General features: G+C 46.5%; 1 protein-coding gene across 1 annotated transcript in view; it reads right to left on the bottom strand.

The window, feature by feature from the left end:
• CACNG4 (calcium voltage-gated channel auxiliary subunit gamma 4) overlaps window positions 1-6666 on the bottom strand; it is a 44441-nt gene extending 37775 nt beyond the window's left edge. The window contains exon 1 of the mRNA XM_064395264.1: window positions 6285-6666. Within this exon, the coding sequence (XP_064251334.1) occupies window positions 6285-6507 (223 nt within the window). The 5' untranslated portion in view covers window positions 6508-6666. The remainder of the gene's footprint in view (window positions 1-6284) is intronic.
• Between the last annotated feature and the right edge of the window lie 12440 nt (window positions 6667-19106).

The raw sequence follows: 19106 nt of genomic DNA, 5'->3' as shown, positions 1-19106 counted from the left end.
TTGCTGCTCTTTAGCACATAAACCACAGAGACACCAACTAAATATCTGGGAGCTGAGAGGTGTTAATAACAGACTTCAGATTACACTCAGTATCTAAGTACTCCTACCTCCTCAAAGGAATTAGAGATGAGATGAAAGCACTCGCTTCTCTTCCTAATATTTGTTCCTTTTTTGCTCTGTTTCTGCAAAAATACACAAGACTAGAGGATGGAGACATCAGGTACACTCCCCTTCCCCTGAGTTTCTTATGAGGTGTTTTGTACCTGGCAAGACTGACTGAAGCTACAGGTGAGACAGCACGACCTGAGCCGAGGTGACACTGTGTGACCCAGAAAATGGCACAGGGTGTTCTGGAGGAATAATCACTGTGCTGAAATTTCACAGGAGCAAAAAAAATACTTTGTTGTATTGACTTGTTTCACCAGTTTACACTGGTGTGGGTCAGTAGAGCTGCCAGAAGGAAGGGCAAGCCCTGGAAGTATCTAAAAAGAGCAATAAAAGCCCACAAAGGTAACAGCTGCTGGACAAAGCCCAAAGACTGCATTACATCATTGCAAAGGTCCCCACAAACCCCAAAATGAGTTACTATGGCTCTGACAGATCCTACCACAAATGCCATCTGTCAAGTCCTCAGAACACGCAGTGTAACTATATACAGAATAAAACAGTAACTGCAGCACAACACAGCCACGAGGATCCTGTGTGTACAACCCAACGCCTCCTTGACTCTTCACAAAACATTTCTGAAACCTCCCCAGAACAATCCTGAAACCCAGGTGAGATTAATGTCCTCCACATTGCATCCTGCACAGTAGAAAAGAGCTTTACAGCTGGATTACAAATGTGCTTTCATTGGCCTGCAGCCTTGGGGGAGCATCACTAATGCACAGAGTCTTTGGGATCTAAGTTTTGCACTGGGATATCTGACATGCTGAGAGCCAGGGAGGAAAAACCAAAACCTTCATGTAGCCTGATAGCTCCCTACTGGCTATAGAGTAGATCAAGTTCAAGAAAGCAAATTAATTCATTAAAGTGACATATATTCAGTCAATTAGCTTCAGATCCTTGTTTCATAGGGCAGGGAAGAAGGGATGTTTTGTGACATCAATAAGATCATTTGAGAGTCTCTGTATAAATGTTCAAAGAAGTGCATTGAGGAGACACATGCTTTTTTTTTTTTTTTTTTTCATTTGAGAATAGATAATACCTTAACCCATCTTCTGCTGGCAGATCCTCCAGCACCAAATTGTCAGTATTTTTAAGTATTTTATACAATGGACAATATTTCAAAGGGACTGAACTCTGTGTCCATAAAGGCAGCTCCAAATTCAGAAACTCTAACAAATTGAATGCTTCTGAAAAAAAAAAAAATTAACCTAAAGAGGGTGTTAAAAAAAAATCACTCCATCAGTTGCCAGCAAAACTGCTCTGCTTCAGCCAGGGGAGCAGAGCTGACAGTGGAGTGCTAAGAATTGCTCTTAAAAACAGTGGGTAAAGCACATGGACCTTCTCAAGAGCGTGTGTTTTACCAAGGCAAACATGGTATGAGCAGGATGTATGGAATGAAAGAGTGCCAACATGGTCTGCACCCCAGCAGAGTCCTTCACTGATGGGTTCATGTTTGTGTTGAAAGATTCATGGATGAAAGCTCACTCTTCAGGAGTGCAATTATATGTATATATTGTCCTAAAAACAGGCTACAGCATCACAAAATAAGTTTTTCAGAGCAGAGACACCCATTTGGGTATTCTCCATTTGCAACCACTTTTCTTTCACAGTGTGAGCACAGGCTCATGTGCCTGCACACACTGAGAAGAGCAACCACCTCTTAATGTGCCTGTGGACACAACCTCCAAGGCAGGTCATGTCTGATCTTAGAGGGATTTAACATTTGCTCTACACCAAATAACACTTTGGCCACAGCACTGGAATAAAAAGTCTGCATTGTATTCAGTTTATTACAAACAGTGGTGGTGCTGGAGCTTCATAGCTGTGCTTGGAGAATACTAAGGAATATTCATTCTTTTCGGATGAGCCATGAATTTGCAGTGCTGATGGACAGCAGTCTGCCTTTATTTGCTTGCCTCAAACATTGGTATAAGCATTTTTATTTTGTTTTCAGGAGTATCCATGGAAGCGGCGCATGCGGGCGCCGCAGCTCCCGTGTTTGTGTGCATCCATCCAAGCTGGAAGACTTGCAAATAATTGTGCAAATGTGCATTTGTGCAAGTTTTCAAAACCGAAATTATTTACTCCATCCTTCCTGCCCATTATAAATGTTCCAGGAAGGACACGTGGGCCCACGTGAATTAAACAGCCAATTGCACCACTTGAAAAGTAAATGGCAAACAGGGAATACTAAAAGCAGTAGACACAATGGGTTCAAAGAGATTCATGTGCTGAAGTGTTTAATAAAATACTCTTTGAATAAATTTAAATTACAAGTACATTACTTGATTTCCTATCTTGATGTCACAGAGCCTGCAGAGCGCTCTATTGTGAGCTGTCCTATTAACTTCAGCACGATTGTTCACCAAGATAAGCAGTTTCAGTGGATAAAGTGGTGTTTTTAACATTGTTTTTTCCTAGGCAAATATTTTAATCAGATCCTCCTCGTGAGTAAGACCGTGTGAGGCTTAGGAAGCTGTGCTGCACATTTCCCATAGGAAGTCAGAGTAGTTCAATCTCCCTTTCTGGGCTTAGGCTGACCACAGGATGGTCACTCACAGGACCCAGCATCTGCTGGGCTTGCAGGACCCTGCTCTGCACCCAGGGATCCAGAGATGCTGACAGCCCTCAAGTGTGGACATGGGACAGAACAGCAGGCACCCAAAATGGGGCTGGTTTGCTCTTCTTGTGAATTTGTGGGCTGGGGTGCAGGTCTCAGGTTGATTGGCTGCACGGGGGGTCTGTCAGAGGCTCCCTGCTCTGGTGACATTTTAGCTTCAGCTGCTGAGATTGCAGCTGTTGTTGTTGTCTTGGGCCCAGAAAACCAAACCCCAGCTTTGCCAGGAGCCCTGGGCCATCTTCAGAGGCTCAGCCACTTCTGTTCCTCACATCCACACCAGGAATTATTTCACTTTCCCACCGAAGGCAATTGCCTTGGATAAAACTTTTAAGAATCCACGCAGAAACGGCGCAATCATTTAAAATCCACTCAATGAACCTCCTACCTCCACCTCTGGCAAACACGCAAAGAGAACAAAATTGGGATTAGACAGGCAAGAGTGTGAGTGATGGATCATTAACGCTGCCTCTTGAGTGACTAAGCTCCATAGTAGTATCAACTACTAGTGCTGAAACATGATTTCATCCCTGCAGCTCCAAACAAAGATAATATGCTTGATCCCTAAGCTGTGTCACTCCAATTACGATGCCAATTTGTTGTAAAATATTGTTTCAAAGAAAAACAGGAAAACATTGAGGAGCACCTGATAATTGAATTATAAGGTTATTCTTTTACATCCTGTTTCAGCAATTTTGTTTGAAATCTTGGGACTGGGGCTACAGAACAGGTGATTGTTCATAATCCAGCATACAGGTTAATTGATAGAGCTGAGAAACATTTTACTGGGAAATTTCAATTGACCTGAAATTTGCTCAGCAAAATGCTTTATGTATGTCAAAAGCAATTTCAGAGGCTGTTAAACGCATTTTCAGATTCTGTATATTTGTGTCTCAGATTTGTCTTTTTGACATAAGAGTGAAGTGGCAATAAAGACCATTAAAATAAATTAAGGAGGTTTTATCAATTATTTCTCCAAAACACCAGAAGATTTCGAAAAATAGGTTTGAAGCCTGACCATTTAAACACATATAAAAATCCACAACTGAAGCTATTTTCCTGCTATGTATCTCCTCAGAATTGCAATATTACCTTTAGGTTACTAAAGGACTCAGCCACTTCAAATGAGCGAGGCTCTGAAATGGTCAAGGGAGTGTTGTTTTAAATCAGCTTCTAGAAATGGTTTTATTATTTTATAAAACAAAGGAATGGTTCCATGTTGAAATCCAAGTCCCATGGCATGGTTTAAAACATGAATAATTTACTGTATCTATAGATTTTATCTTACAAAACAGAACATACTGAAAAAGGAGGAGAGAATGTAGTCTTTGCTCCTCAGCTCTGTGAACAGATGACAGCTTTCTCAAATTGGGCATTCTTAGCACATATTTGACAACTTTAAAAATTGTAACTTTATAATTTGATTATGAGCATTTGAATTTTGAGCAGAACAGCTCCCTTGCTGTCGGTTTGATGTGTCCCATGAAACGCCTTTTTATCCCCCAAAGCGTTGGGGGTTTGAGCTTCGCTGGCACACAGCTCCTGGGTGCAAGTGCTCCAAACCCCCTGGTGATGCCAGGAGGGCACCACTGCTGCCCAGGGGTGCAGCCAGGCTGGAGCTCGGCCCTGGTGCTGGGAGCTGCCTCCACTCTGCCCATTCCCCACAGCTCCCCTAAACAAAGTTCTGGCTTAAGCCCAGGTGAAATCGAGGCAGAAATCCCAGCAGTTTCAGTCAAAGCTGCACTTCTATGAATGGTGTTACTGGGAGACCACACAGAAATCCTGACACTGGGAAGCTCAGGGATTTTTCCCAGAGGTGACAGGTCCAGCCTAGCTGAACAAGCTCAGGAACTCCTGCAAGATACAAACAAACTTATTTTCCATGAAAAACAGAGGCTGAAGACACTTAGAACAAGCTCAGTGAAGATCACAAGATTCAGTTCAAGTGGAGGATGCTCAGCACCTCTCAAGCAAACTCAGGAGCTCTCAGATGCAAGCCCTTATTTTCCAGGTGCCATAAAAGCCCATGCTGAGTGTTAGATTTCCTTTAAGAGTCATAAAGCCAAGCATTGCTATTACCCATAAACCTTCACATTTCAATAATTCTTTCTCTCTTTAGCATCTAAAAATATTTCCTTTTCCTACAGCTCCTCTATGCATGCCTACTATTGCTAGGTAGCAAATCCGGTATTTTAAGAGAAAAAATCATGTTACACTGTAGCCTTAAATCATTAGCTAGAGGAGAAGATGAGAACAGACGTGAGAATGAGGTGTTTTCTACCACGCCACAGTCTGTTCTGGGGAGAAAAAAACCCATCTAAACACAGCTGCGACTCTGAGCCGGAGCTGGGCTCGCCTGGGCTGAGCCGTCTGTCAGTCGGAATGAAGCACAAAGCCGGCTTTGCAAAGTTGCCGAGTGCCGAGCCGTGCCGGGGGAGCGGGGAGCGGAGCAGCCCGCCCGCCCAGCGCATCCCGGGGGAGCGGGGCCGCTGCCCCACACGGAGCAGCTCGGCACAAGCCACCAGCGTCCCTCTGCCCTCCCTTTCCTCCTCCAGCACCTCCAGGCTCTGCTGGCCCATCCCAGAGAGCACGGACCAGGTGAGTGGCCCCAGAGCCACCGTGGCCACGGTCCCCGCACGTCCCTCCTCTCCGGGGATGCGCCGCGTTCCCACGGCCGGAGCCCAGCGCTCTCGGTGACAGATGTGCTTTCCCATCTGGGCTTTGCGACCTGCTCAGCCAAATGCTCGCAGCACCCATGTGCTTCTTTGTCCCCGCAGTTACCGCCGCGCCTTCTCCACAACTCCATTTTCAGAGCGGAGCCACATGTTCGGCCTCTGCGGGGAGCGGGGTCCTGCTGCCCAGCTCAGCCGCTACAACACCCAGCTTTTTATTGCTCCCACCCTCCAGCCTGACCCTCGGGCTGGATCGAGGAACCCCGAGCCCACACTGAAGCACCTGAGCGGTGGCAACACGCCCTCCACCCGAGCTGCCGCTGTCTCTGTCTGAGGGCAGACTGGGAGGAACTGGAGTTCCCGCTGTCCTGCCCGAGAGCTGTGGCTGAGCTCCAAAGCTCCTAAAGCCAAAGTCCCGGGGGGAGGGGGGACCCAGCCCCGAAGCCAGCAGGGCTCAGGAGCGCCCCAAGGCACCCGAAGCCCCGACCCCGCCAGGAGCCCCCCAAAGCCGCGGAGCCCCGGCGATGGTGGCGGAGCGAGGTCTCCCCCCTGGGCAGCGCTCCCCTGGGCAGCGCTCCGCATCCCGCCGCCGGTTCCCATGGCAATGTCGGAGATGCCGGTTGCCACGGTAACGCCATCCTCCTCCTCGGCCGTGTCCGAGGCAGCGGCGCGGCTCCGGCCCCGGCCCCGGCTCCGGCGGGGCTCAGCCCGGCGGCTCCGGCTCCGGCTCCTGCTGGGCTCTGCCCGGGCGCTGCCCGGCGGCTCCGGGAGCGCAGCCGGGTCCCCCCGGGGAAGTTGCTCCCCCCTCCCCGGCGCGGCCCCGGTACCTTCGAGGCAGCAGATCCTCCAGAGCCCCGAGTGCGTGAGATCGCCCCGCGCCCGCCGCGGCGGCCCCTGCGCCTCGTCCGTCGTGATGTTGGTGCCGTTGCAGATGTGGGCGCTGGAGTAGAGCCAGTAGTCGGTGCCGATGGCGATGGCCATGAGGCTGAAGGCTGCGAAGGCGCCCACCGTGGTCAGCAGCATCTGGACGCCACGGTCACACCACACCATGGTGCTTCATAGTCCCCGCACGGGCGCGGGGGGCCGCACGACACCGCCCGGCAGCCGCCGCGCCCGCGGGAGGCTCCGAGTCACGGGGCGGGGGGCGGGCCGGGCGGGGGGAGCCGCTGCCGCCGCCGCGGGGCCGGGCTCCGCCGCCGGCCGCGCCCCCGCGCACCGCCCCGGCCGCGCAGCACCGGCCACGGGCGGAGGGCGGCACGCAGGGAGGGAGGCACGCAGGGAGGGGCGGCCCGGCCCCGGGAACCGCAGCCACGGAGCCTCCCGACCCCCGACGTGACGCCGCCCCGCCGGGCAGAGCCGGCCCCGGTGCGCGCCCGCCGGGCATCGCTCCGGTCCTTCGGTCCGAGCGGGCTCTGCCGCGTCCGGCGGGTTCCGGACCGGGAAGTGCTCGAGGCCGGTTGGACGGGGCTTGGAGCTGCCTGGTCTATTGGAACGAGATGGGCTTTAAGGTCCCTTCCAACCCAAAGCATTCTGTCGTTCTATGGAATTCACAGCGGGTGAAGGTGTGGGTGTGAACCAGGCTGGCTCTCAACCCCGCAGCCAGGATCTGTCTGGAGAGCAGGGAGGTCTTGCCCACTCTAGAGGTGCAAAGCTCTGCACCTTCACTGCTCTTTCTTGGGTGGGTTCTGCACACCTTCCTTCTGCTGCATGGGCTGCCCTGGAAATCACCGTGGAAACGGTGCCAAACACTGTGGGCATGTTGCAATTCCAAAAAGATGCCCACATTGCCAGGGAGCTACAGCAGAGCCATCAAGGGGGTTTAGCCATCATTTCCTCCTGCAGCCTCACTCTGAGATTAATTACCCGAGGAGGTTGTAGGCAAGTGTTTGGGTTGCTGGTTTGCTCCCGTTTGGAAGGGTGTGGAGACAATCCAGCACCTGAAAATATTTTCCCATGGAAAAGCAAGGGGAGAAATATCTACACCATTTTTGTCGCACTATCCTGTCTTCCACCCCTCACTCTCATCACCGCGAGTTGACAAGTCGGTCCTGCCTCCACCTCATGCAAGTGACAAGCCAGATGAATGGGAAGGCTTCCTGATCAGCTAATGCATTTGTGTGGAGGGAACGTGGCAGCACACCAGTTTTATGTATATGAATTAGGGAGTGGGAGGACAAGAGCTACAAACCTCGAGAAATACAGTGCTCTTGCTGAGCAGTGCGTGGATGGCTGCAGGTGCTTGTGTGACTCCAGTGCTCAGCATACCAACGCAGAGAGGCTTTTCAGCTGCTCGTCCATTTCAGAAAAAAAACTGGGAGAACAAAAAGCAAATAGAAATTAAAAGCTGGTCTTTGTTTCGCAGAGACCTCGGTGGATTGCTCAGACGTGAAGCCGATAAACATAGAACAGCTCCAAAGTCAGATGCTTGGTTTAAATATGTAAATTCTGCTTTTCTTTTCAGTTGTGGTTTGTAGGTGTATCAGTGCCTTTGCAAAAATCACCTTCTAAATGAATGTCTCCATTAGGGATGGAAGAATGAAATCAGGTAAACTCAAAAGCAGAGTGAAACCTCGTTCCAAAAAGCTGGATTTAGCCTTTAAGTTTAATGAGGTTCAACAAACTTCCCATTTGAAATATATGTTTGTACTTCTGGGCTTTGGGGGTTTGGACAGAGTGGGGAAATGAGATACTGAAACAGCAGCAGAGAAGCTATTTCCATAGCTTTTTAAACCTATTGAGCCTTAATTAATATTATTTATTTGTATTACGGTGTTGCTGGGAGAGATGCTTATGGCTGGAGCAGGGGGAGGGCTGGGTGGGCTGTACCCAGAGCAGGGATGGCTCTGAAATGTCCTCCTTGAGCATTCCCAGTCCAGACATGCCACAGGACATGGTGGGGGTGGTGGCTGTTCTGGTGGGCTCTCAGCAGCCTCCACCAGAGAAAGGAGACACACAGCACCAGGGTTTCCACGGGCTCAGGGCCACCAGCCCTGCAGCAATGCTCCTATTGACTGGGCAAAGTAACAGCACATCAACAGCATTTATTAATAAAATGTCTTGCTTCTCTTCCTCCCCCTCCCATTTTTGCAAAGAAGACATCTGTTTCTGTTTCTCCTGCCCTGAGAGAAATAACTCGGGCTCCTGAAGGGTTACAGAGCAGCATCCAAGGCAGGCAATCATTTTCTGCCCAAGCTATCTTCTTTAGTTTAAAAATGTTCTCTATTCTTTTGAAATGCATGAAGTAGATTGTGGGAGAGCTAATATTATATTCCACTACAGAAAGCTGGTGGAGTATTTTACATTGATGTCTGGCTCTAGTGATTTTCTAAGGATTTTGAATTCATTAAATCCAACCATTGAATAATCTCCATTCGTGGTGGAAGGAAGGCAAAAGTGCTTACGCTCTTCAACAGCAGAAAAGCGTGTAGTCTTTTCTTAAACACGAAATCTCTCTGACCCACTGCATGCAGCACAGGTTGCCCACCGTGCCACCTTTGATTTGCAGGCTTTGCTTATGATACAGCCTCATAAAACTGCCATTGAATGTAGCAGCAGAGCCTTGGCAGGGTGTTTTGCACTGCAGCAGCCTCCTCCGTCCTCAATCAGAATTAAGATCCAATTGTTCCAAGCTCAGACCAGAGGCAGAAGCTCAGGACAATGAGAAGAGAAAAGCCCCACAGCGTCTCCCTGTAATTCAGCACGGCAACGTGCAAGGACAAGAGTCCAAACCCAGAAATAATTTTTACCCTGGAGAAACAGAATCTAGAAACAGAATTGTTTTGATTCCTTGACGTTGATGTTCAAAGCTTTAAATGAAATCTTGTGCCTGATCATTTTATTTCTGAACGGAATAACAGTTACTTTGGAGACAAAACTTTGTCTTTAACTGAATGCAATGAGAGCTGTCACTAATAAAATCCTGCCCCAGAGACACCACTGATATCAGAAGAAAACTGCAAGATGTTACCATTTAGCATTACTGCTGCTAAGTGTCAAACATATTGAGTTTAACAGATTAGGCTTTCTTAGGGTTTTTTTTTTTTAATCTATCATCTAGAAAAATAACACTAGCATTTCACTGAAAGAAACTTTTGGAAATTGCTCAAGAAGAACTCGAGAGAGTTCTTTCTCAGAATGAAAATAATAACTTCAATTAAATAGGGTTTTTGATGTAGATACAGTCTAACCATCATCAAAGCCTGGAACAGATATTTCATCCTCCCTTGTTCTTTGTCAGCTTTTAGCTCTGTGCATGTGAGAATGAGTTTTAGCATTTAGGAATGTCCTAAAACTGTAAGGACATCTATATAATTAGTTATTGTCATCTTCTGTGGGTCTTGGTGTCTTTCCCATCTAATTTGATGCTGATATTGTGGGAAAAAAAATCCTTAATAACCTCCTTCAGATTATGCTGTGTATGGAGAACTGGATATTTCATCCATTTTTACAGTGCTGGATAATCTCCTTTTATCCCCAGGGCAGTAGTGGGATTTGGTTAAACCACCAGCTCAGCAGCAGAGCTTCACATCTCCAGCCTGAGCACAGGACCTTGGCACACCCTGGGATGTGGCTGTGGGTCACAGGTATGTGTAAGGAGGAGTACTACTAAAATTGCTCCTGGAACTATATTTTCATGCACTTTGGATCAGATGTTGCAGGTTACTGTGATATCTACTGACCTACCTTAGGGGATCTTTGCAGAGCTGGATCCAAATGATCAATCTCATACATTCTGTAGTGGAACAAAGGCTGAATTCACTCAGGTTTAGGGATGGCACAGAACCTGACCCACAGACCAACCTGTTCCTTCTATCATAACTCATCATAAATTGCAAGGACACTGTGCCTTTCACCTCTGAGGATCCCACTCTGTGCAGAGAGCCCTCTTCCTGCAGCCAGGCTGGCAGACACGTCACCATCACATTTCAGGGTGTTCATTCTAGGAAAGGGTGAGCTTGAGTTTAGTTCGAGGCATTTATAAGGCTGAATTTCTTTTTTAGTCCTTTCAAAGAGCATCTGGAATGAGGGCAAAGAGTTTCAGATTGTCCTTCAGAGCTGAACAAATGGTCATCTTAAAGGAAAAATATTGTAATTCCTTGACACTTTAGGGACAACAGCTTGGCCTAGATTCTATTACTCCTTTTAATATATTAAATATTCCTTGGCTTAGTCATGGCAAGCAAAGCAACACAACTGCTTTCTAATAAATAAAATGTGCTCAGAAGCAACTCTGAAGCTTTCCAGATAACTGCATTTTGAGTTTGCCAGGAAGCCAGATGCTGCTATTGGAAAAGTAGCTGCTTTGGTTTGTCATCCGAGCCTAGAAATTGATACCCAAGAATGATATGATGAGACAGACTCGATGACAGCACTGCTCTTTCTATAAATAATCTGAAGAAAACTTTTTTCATTTAAAAAAAAGAAATGTTTTTTGTTAGAGACTTGCACAGCAAACCAGAAAATTAAAAAGGATAGGCATGCTGTGTTTGAATAGGGCCAACAAAAGAACATCATATACGCAATTTATAGAAGAATATATAGCAGCTCTCACACATTTTACACTACATAGGCTCTATTTTTCCCAAAATACCAATAGTTATGAAACTCATTATCTTTTTTGACAATGGAGAAATGGAATATTATTCCTTTACTGGCTTGATCATGTCAAATGTCAAAGCAAATTATGAATGCTTGTCCTTCAAACACTCAGCCCTCCTGGTAAGATATTTAATATCAATAGTACTCACATCCTGCTACAGAACAAACTAATATTGCACACATCTCACAGACCTAAAGTTCACTGTGCCTGTTGCCAGCCATGCAACTCCGTGTCTGAAGTCCTACCTCTTGTCCCTGTCCTAAGCATGGGGAAATCCATTGCAGTGCCAAATGGCACATTAAAAATTACCCAGAGAAGGAGTTAAATCCATGAGCAGGGTTATTTGTGAATTTAAAGTGTTAAAAAGTGAATGGGAGAAAGAGCAAGTGGTTAATAGGAGGCTTGATTTTCATCACACTTCAAAAGCTTTGGAGAGGAATGTCCTGATGAGACGTTGTGGGAGTTTCTAGCACAAGAAACCTGCTAAAAGGCCAGTGAAAAAAATCATAATCTTTTCAGTGTTGGAGAACCAGATGTGCTGAGTGAGGGTTCACCCAGACAAGGCACCTCTGGAATGAGCTGTGTTCCTTCTCAGGGTAACATCCAGAGGGAAATACAAATTCTCCCTGGGAATACGGTACAGTGGTGGGGAGGGTGGAGAAAGGGAGAAATTCTGTGAGATTCTTTCATTCCACCCATTTTGAGCCACCTCTGAGAAATAATTCTGCACCTGTTTGTGCTGTACAAACACACCCAGAGCTGCTCCACACAACCCTACATGAACTGCAGCCAGACTGGGAGGTGGGGTAGGGAATGGGATGTCCTGTTCCCAGTAGGGTAGGGAGTGAGATGTCCCAGTGAGGGATGGCCCATTGAGCCCACAATGCCTGTGCTCATCCTGTCAGCACTCCTGGGCACCAGCTCCTGATCTCCCCACAGAAAAAGCAACATTATTCTCTTCAATGGCCTTTAGAAAATAAAAATAGAAATCCTCTTTGGAGCAAATTCTCCCTGTCAGATCCAAGGGGGAATGTGTAAAGCAGCATGGCTGGAGTCACAAGAGGGTAAAAAATGAGGCAATCTGGTGGAGAGCTCATTGCCACTGAAGCACTGCATCACCCACAGCCCCAGAGAGGGCAGGAGAATCACCCCTGGCCAGTGAAAGGGAAATTGCTGCACTCAGGTTGCTTTTAAACCTGGAAAAAAGGGGCTTCAATGGGAGCGTGTTAGGAGGAGGATTGAGCGAAACAGGTTTTTAGGATAAGTCTTAAATACTTAAATCAATCATGATAACTTGCTGCACTGAATTTATCTCCTAAGCTGCCTAAAGTAAATTCCTCAGATCTGTCTGAATAATTTGGAGCTGATAATGCAGCATTTGAGTAGGAAGGCTGTTGGCCACTGAAAGGATTTTCTCATTAGAATTTCAGCCGATTATTCACCAGAGAAATGGTCTTTCAGGAGCACACTCCAGCAGCCCCCTTGAAAAGTTTTATAAACACTCAGCCTGCTAAAAAATGAAATTAGAAGGTGAAATTACAGTTAGTCATTACTTCTGAGAGGTCAGGGATGGAACAAGCAGACACAAGTGGGTTTATCCGCTCTTTCCTGTGCTCTGGGTTTTTTATTCTACACAAGACCAGGAAATCCTTTTGGATCATCTGGAACTGCAGCCTCTGAGCACGAGTTATCAGAAACATGCTCTGGATCAGATGTGTGTAACAGGGGTCTGAAGAGCTGTTTTTCCATAAAATCACACTTAGGAGATGGATGCTGAACCAGGGAGCCAGGGCTTTGCTGGGAGGCTCCTAGCTAGACTGAGCTTACCTAAACAGAGAGGCTTTAAGCCTGTCCCTGACAAGCATTTCTCATTCCATTGCTCTTCTCCACTTTCAATGCAATTATTTTTCCAGACAGAGACATCAGCGAGTGAGGGGAGGTGAGAGGTGAGAAACAGGGGAACTCAAGGGGAAGTTTTGCTGAGAGGAAGAACAGAGCTTTAAACCCAATCCCAATTCATGGGTTAATTGAGGTGGAATAAATGCTGGAAGAATCCTTTCACCTCTTCCTCACTTAACAACTGCACATGGAGTGGCAAAAACACCTTTCCACAAACCATTATGTGCCAGAAGCAGTGAGAAGAAGAGAAAGAAAATCTGTAGCAATAATTACAAAACACGGTGTTTTAAGTGAGCTGTAAATACAGCCAGGAGAATTCCAGGAAGCCTCGATGTCCACATTGCACTGGAACTGTGATTTGTACTCTCACTTCTTAAAGCCACACCAATGTCTCCATGAAGTATTTTGTTTGGGCTGAGTAAATGGCAAATGGTGCATTTATTGATTTTTATCTCTCTTCACACCTCAGATGTTGCCTGTCTGCTCAGAGCCAGGTCACAGCACACTTACTCAGCAAACACCTCCTCCTTGGCTGAGCCATAAACTCTCTGGGACAGCATTCAACCAGCAGAAGGTCCCAGGGGTTTCCTCTCCTCCCCTTTTTTCCAAGAAGACTCAATGTTGTCCCTGATGTTTTTTGGAGGAAAAGCTGGTAGGACCAGTAACACTGTACATCCTGTTAATGCCATGTGTAAAAATGGTTTTAACTTGGCACAGTTTAAACTGAAGTTTCTGTACTCAACACAGTGATTAAGTACATCCATCTGGTAGCACCTGTACGTTGTGTTTCAATTCTTCCCCCATGGTGGTGTGGATTTTTTTGGGAGTGGGGGAAGAGCTCTACAACAGACATTTATCAGTAAACTGTAAATGCAGAAAATTCTGTAAGAGAGCTTTTGTTACTGCAGCCAACATATGAAGCAAATCAAAAGCAACACCAAAGAAAAACCTCTTAAAAATGTAAAAGAAAAATAAAATTTAGAAGCACCTTGAACCAACATGATTTTCTCTGTTCCCCAATAAGCTCTTCTTGGAAAAATAATTAGAAGAATGTGGAAGAAATGAAGAGATTCTGGTGGGGCTTCCCAGCCCTTCAGGGATGCTGGTGCTGAGCTGGCTGAGCTCCAGTGCCAGCAGCATTGCTGCTGGGAAGGAAGGGGTGTGCCAGGGCTGGGAGAGCCCAGGGAAGCACTGGTTTGGCACCAGCTGGAAGTGCAAGGGTAGCTGCACCAAGGGAAATACAGGCTGGATGTCAGGAAAAAGTGTTTTCCAGAAAGGGGGATAAAGTTCTGGAACGGCTGCCCGGGGAGGTGCTGCAGTCACCATCCCTGGGTGTGTTTAACAAAGCCTGGATGTGGCACTGGGGGCCAGGGTTTGGTTGAGGTGTTGGGGCTGGGTTGGACTCAATGATCTTTAAAGTCTCTTCCAACCTGGTCATTCTGTGGTTCTGTGAATTCTCTGAGGAGCAGCAGAGCCCCATCCCCTGGTGGGGTGGGCCAACCCACGAGGTGCCAGCCCTGAGCTCCTGCCTTGGCTTTGCCATGCTGGTGTGGGAAGGGCAGCTCCAGACCGGGGATGCTGCCCCGGCACAGCGCGGCTCGCAGGGGCTGCCAAAGAGCACCCAGGAAACAGCAGGGGCTGCCCAAGAGAAAAGCCCCATCAGCTCCAAAGGAAAATGACTTTTGGAGAAAGACAAGGAATTGCAGCAGCCAGAGTTGTGAAAAGCCTTGACAAAATATTTAACGCGGAGGAACAGAAGAGGCTTGCCAAGTGTTAGAGCCTTCCTAATGCAGGTTATTAGATGGTTACTGCCACTGCTATTAAAAAGACATGATTTTCTGAGTGATCCATGCAAAGAAGGGCTGGAACACACCTACAGCTTCTCCATGTGCTTTTAGCTCTGCTAATTGAGGAAAAAAAATCCTCACATATGAGACTCGATTGAATAATTACTCAATTCAATTAACAAATAAGTAATGTCCTGTTTTGTGGTGTATCCATTAAACTTGTGCGTAGGAAATTCAAAAGATAAATCTCTAGAAAGTGTTTTAGGTTCATCACATGTATGTTGGTGCAGCCAGATTTTTTTTTTTTTGTAATCTATGAGGAAACTGTTAAAGAATGAGGATGAGACTGAAAGGAATTAGTTTTCTACTGAGCTCCACACAACAATGGTATCATGTGAATAATTCTACTATAATTTACTTAGTAAAATGAAAAATAGCAGCAGCAATTCTGGTTGTAAATAACCCATTTTCTCATAGCAGAGAACCATTACCAGGTCAACATCTACTGTCAGACTTCATGATTAAACTCATTAAAACTGTCCTGCTTAATTCTATTTTTCAAAGAAAAATCATTCCTTCAATGGATTTTTTTTTTTTTTGGCCAAAAGTGCCCGTTTTCTTGAAATATGTACATGTTCTTACACAGAACTTAGAAATCCAAAATATGAACATCTGATCCTTCCCCATCCTCCTCCTGTCCCACCCCCCACCTATTCCCACTCAGGTCCCTTTCTTCTTTGCATTATTTAGGTGAACATTTCTAGCATAAATGTTTTTACCTTTTTACAGGATTTTTTTACATTTTTCACAGGAAAGCATTCCAGCAAGATCTCTGTTAACACAATGGTTTCTAGGTAGCAAGGAGAAAAAAAAAACAACACAGCATCTCTACAGCAAGAGCTGGCAGATGTTGACTTTTTCCCCATAACTGTAATGCCTCTATAAAAAAAGTCCATTCCAGTCTTACAAGCGTTAAAATGGAAAATAAATAGAAGTGGCAAATACGGCACGGCGAAAATTACATGTGAGGGACCAGAAATTCCAATCCCCTCTCAGAGGGGACATTGCAGGGGTAATGAGAAGATGCAGAAGCTTTTCAATCTCCCAAATCAGTCCCTGGTGGAACGTGGTGGAGGCAGACAAACCAAGCGGGGCAGCAGGGGCGGGCAGGATTATTTAATGAGCACTGGCTGCTGTGAGACACCCACGGCCAGCCCAGACTGCAGCCAGCCGAGGAAAGTGCCAGAAGCCATTCCCATTGCTACAAAGTGATGATGTGCTGGGGGTTTTCTTCTTGTTGAGACAGAGTGTGATGTTTTCTTTACAGCTCCATGCAGGCTTGTGGAGGTGGGGAAGGTGTGAGGGATCCCCGGGCAGCGCTCAGCTGCAAACCCCACACAGACCTCGTGGGTTTGGTGATGGGCAGAGCAAGGGCTCCAACACCATCCTCACAAAATGGTATTTTTAATCCCCCACAGGGCTGGGGATGCACAGGGTTTTGCTGTTCTCCATCCTGGGGCCAGGTAGGGCAGTGGTTGTCACAGGGTGTGGGACTGGCTGTGGATGGGCAGCAGGATTCCTAAACTTTGAAGCAAGCCCAGCTCAGCTGTTGTGTGGAAACCTGCCTGGCTGAGAGTAAGGCACAGCCAGGTCCAGGCTGCACACACACTCCCTCTCGCCTGCCTTCTCTGGGCTTGGAGCCTGCCAGGCACCCTTTTGTTCCCCCCCACTTCTGTAGCTCAGCCAGCAGCTGTCCCCACAATCCCAACCCAGGGCTCAAGACAAAGCAAGGTTGGGAAGGAAAGAAAGGTCAAATGGATTCCACTCTATTGCTAAAAGCTTGGAGTAATTTGCACTGTTATAATTCCAGCAGTTGAGACAGTCAGAAAAATACATTTAATATTTCATTTTTTTCCCTGCTTTTTTCCCCTAAGACATTTTTTCCTCAGTTGAGGAGAGCACTAACAATGACTTCAATAGCAGAACCAAGTTTAAAGCCCAGATCTTTCCAATTTTGCTCATTCCTTTAAGCTATTCCAATCCCCTTCATGTTCTTTCTGCATACACACATCTGTCTTCTTCAAAGCCTTAACCATCTCTGACACACCTGACCTTTCCATCCAAGCGCAATGGTTGGATGCAAATAAAAACCCTTTACCTGCAGCAAGTAACTCTTTGTTTTGCCAGTCCCACGCCTGGAAATTTTGCTGCTGCAGGAAGTAAAACGGTGAGCAGCCTTCCCTTGGCTTTTGAAAAATGGAACTGTCATCTCTTGGAGAGAAATAACAGCTTGTCTTTATTTTGTCAGACATGACTGTTAGTTATTAGAGTTGTCTTAAGAACATGCTACAAGTAGAATTAGGACAGTATTGTCACAGAAATGTCAAGAGTTCAGAAATTAATTTGACAAGATCTGGGAGATCTCAGATATCTAATTAAACTTCCTGTGACAGTTATGTTGTGTAAATACTGTAAAGCTCTTAAAAGAAAGGATCAGGTAAAACTAGTTCCATATTCAATTAATAGATGTTAGACCCATTCAACAGCTGTTACTCTGATTAAACCTATTCAGTTCATGCCAGTAAATACAATTTCATCTCTGCGGGCACATAAGGTTCATCCATTTAAAAAAAATAGCCAATAAATTTATTGCATTAAGTAACACTGTATTATATTTTATACTATATATATACACTATATTTTTTGCTGGAGTTTTTATAAACACCCTTCTCCTCCACTTGGTGAATGACAGCATGCATTGCCTTATGATAAGAGCACATGCAGTTCTGGTTTTGAAGGTTTTAGAATAATTTCTGTAGGAAAAACATGTTCCATAGATGAAGGGAATTTAGGCTAAGAGGAATTATGGCTAATAGATTCTGACCTCAACAGGCTATAATGCAGGCTGGATTTGCACTCAGTAGTACTTGCATCAAGCCCATATCTCAAAGCTGTGTTAAATCATATCAATTCATCATTTAAAGAAGCCACTACATCCATTAGTAAATTGTTTTAATAGTTAATTATTAGCAGAATGAAAAGGATGTGATTATCCCCAGCCTGAGTCTCCAGAGGCACTCTCAGCACGTGGATCACGCTGCTGCTGCAACTCCCATCCAAAGCCAGCAGTTTAATGAAACACGAGAAGCGCTTCTGGAACTAAAGACCTTGGACCAAAGCTGGGTATTGGAGCCACCAGTCTGGGCTTAGAGCCTAAATGGGGCTCAGACTTAAACACAGAGCTGGCCCAAGCCCATGCTCAGTTCCTCTTGCAGCCCAGCCCCGCTCTGCCCTGGTGTTCCTGCCCGAGGCTGTGCATCCCCAGGGATGGCTGCCAGCTGGGATGAGGTTGCTAAGCAAGTTCATCAATACCCATTAATCCTGGAGGCGACACTCCTGCACACGAGCAGGGCTGGGGGGGCAGGATTGCAGCTGGGGAGGTGATTAATGACCCTGCTGCTGCGGTGGCCCTGCTTCCATCAGCACCCTGAGCGAAGTGGAAAGTCCCCAAGGCAGCTCCGAGCTGCAGCCAGACCTGCAGAGTCATCCTCAGGGCAGGCACAGGGGCTCGGCGTGAGGAGCAACCTCAGACACTGCTCAGTGCACAGGGCTGGTGTTTGACACAGAACAATACCATAAACCAGTTGATTCCATTATTTGCTGCAATTTCGCTCACTCATCACTCATCTCCTTAGCACTGGGGCTGGCTAGGAAGGAAGCCTGTGAAGCTTTTGAAAGAAATTCCAATCATTTAAATCAATTCCCTTCCCAAAGTGCTTTCTGATTCAAAGACATGAAAATTATGCATTGAATTTCAAGTTCCTTCTGTTGATAGCTGAACAATGCTTATTTTTCTACTAGGATTTTCTCTCTGCACCCTCAGCTGTTCCCATCTCTTTCCCAGTTAAACTTCATGTTCACATTGCTTGGCCAAAACCACATCAGAGGGCAGTTACCTCTGCTGGTCCTCTGGGGCCAGCAGTCACCTCTGCTTAGGTGGCCAGAGGGGAAATGTGCATCTCTCCAGCAGCACTCCCAGCGGAGCAGCTCAATGCCACAACCTTCATCACCAAACAAACCCAGTGAACCTCAGTCTGCACTTCCACTGAGGGGGCAGGATCAGCCTGAGGAGCTGAGAAAGGAAGGTGCAGCCAGTAAAAGGATCTGAGACTAAGTAGGAAAAATAAAGAAGGAAGACAATTATTTATTTCATTTTTTTTTTAAGTTTAGATTGAAGGGTTCTTCTCTAAAGGTTTTTCCAATGATTAAGAAAGGAAAACCCAAACCCCCTACCAGCATGATTTGTTCTGGAGGCAGGATAGGACAACAACAAATCCCATAAGCAATTTGCAGGGCTCTCTTAC

This window comes from Passer domesticus, chromosome 20 (assembly GCF_036417665.1).
Source record: "Passer domesticus isolate bPasDom1 chromosome 20, bPasDom1.hap1, whole genome shotgun sequence".
Lineage (NCBI taxonomy): Eukaryota > Metazoa > Chordata > Aves > Passeriformes > Passeridae > Passer > Passer domesticus.
The sequence above is the reverse complement of the archived record's forward strand: the minus strand, read 5'-3'. Positions and strand labels throughout refer to the sequence as shown.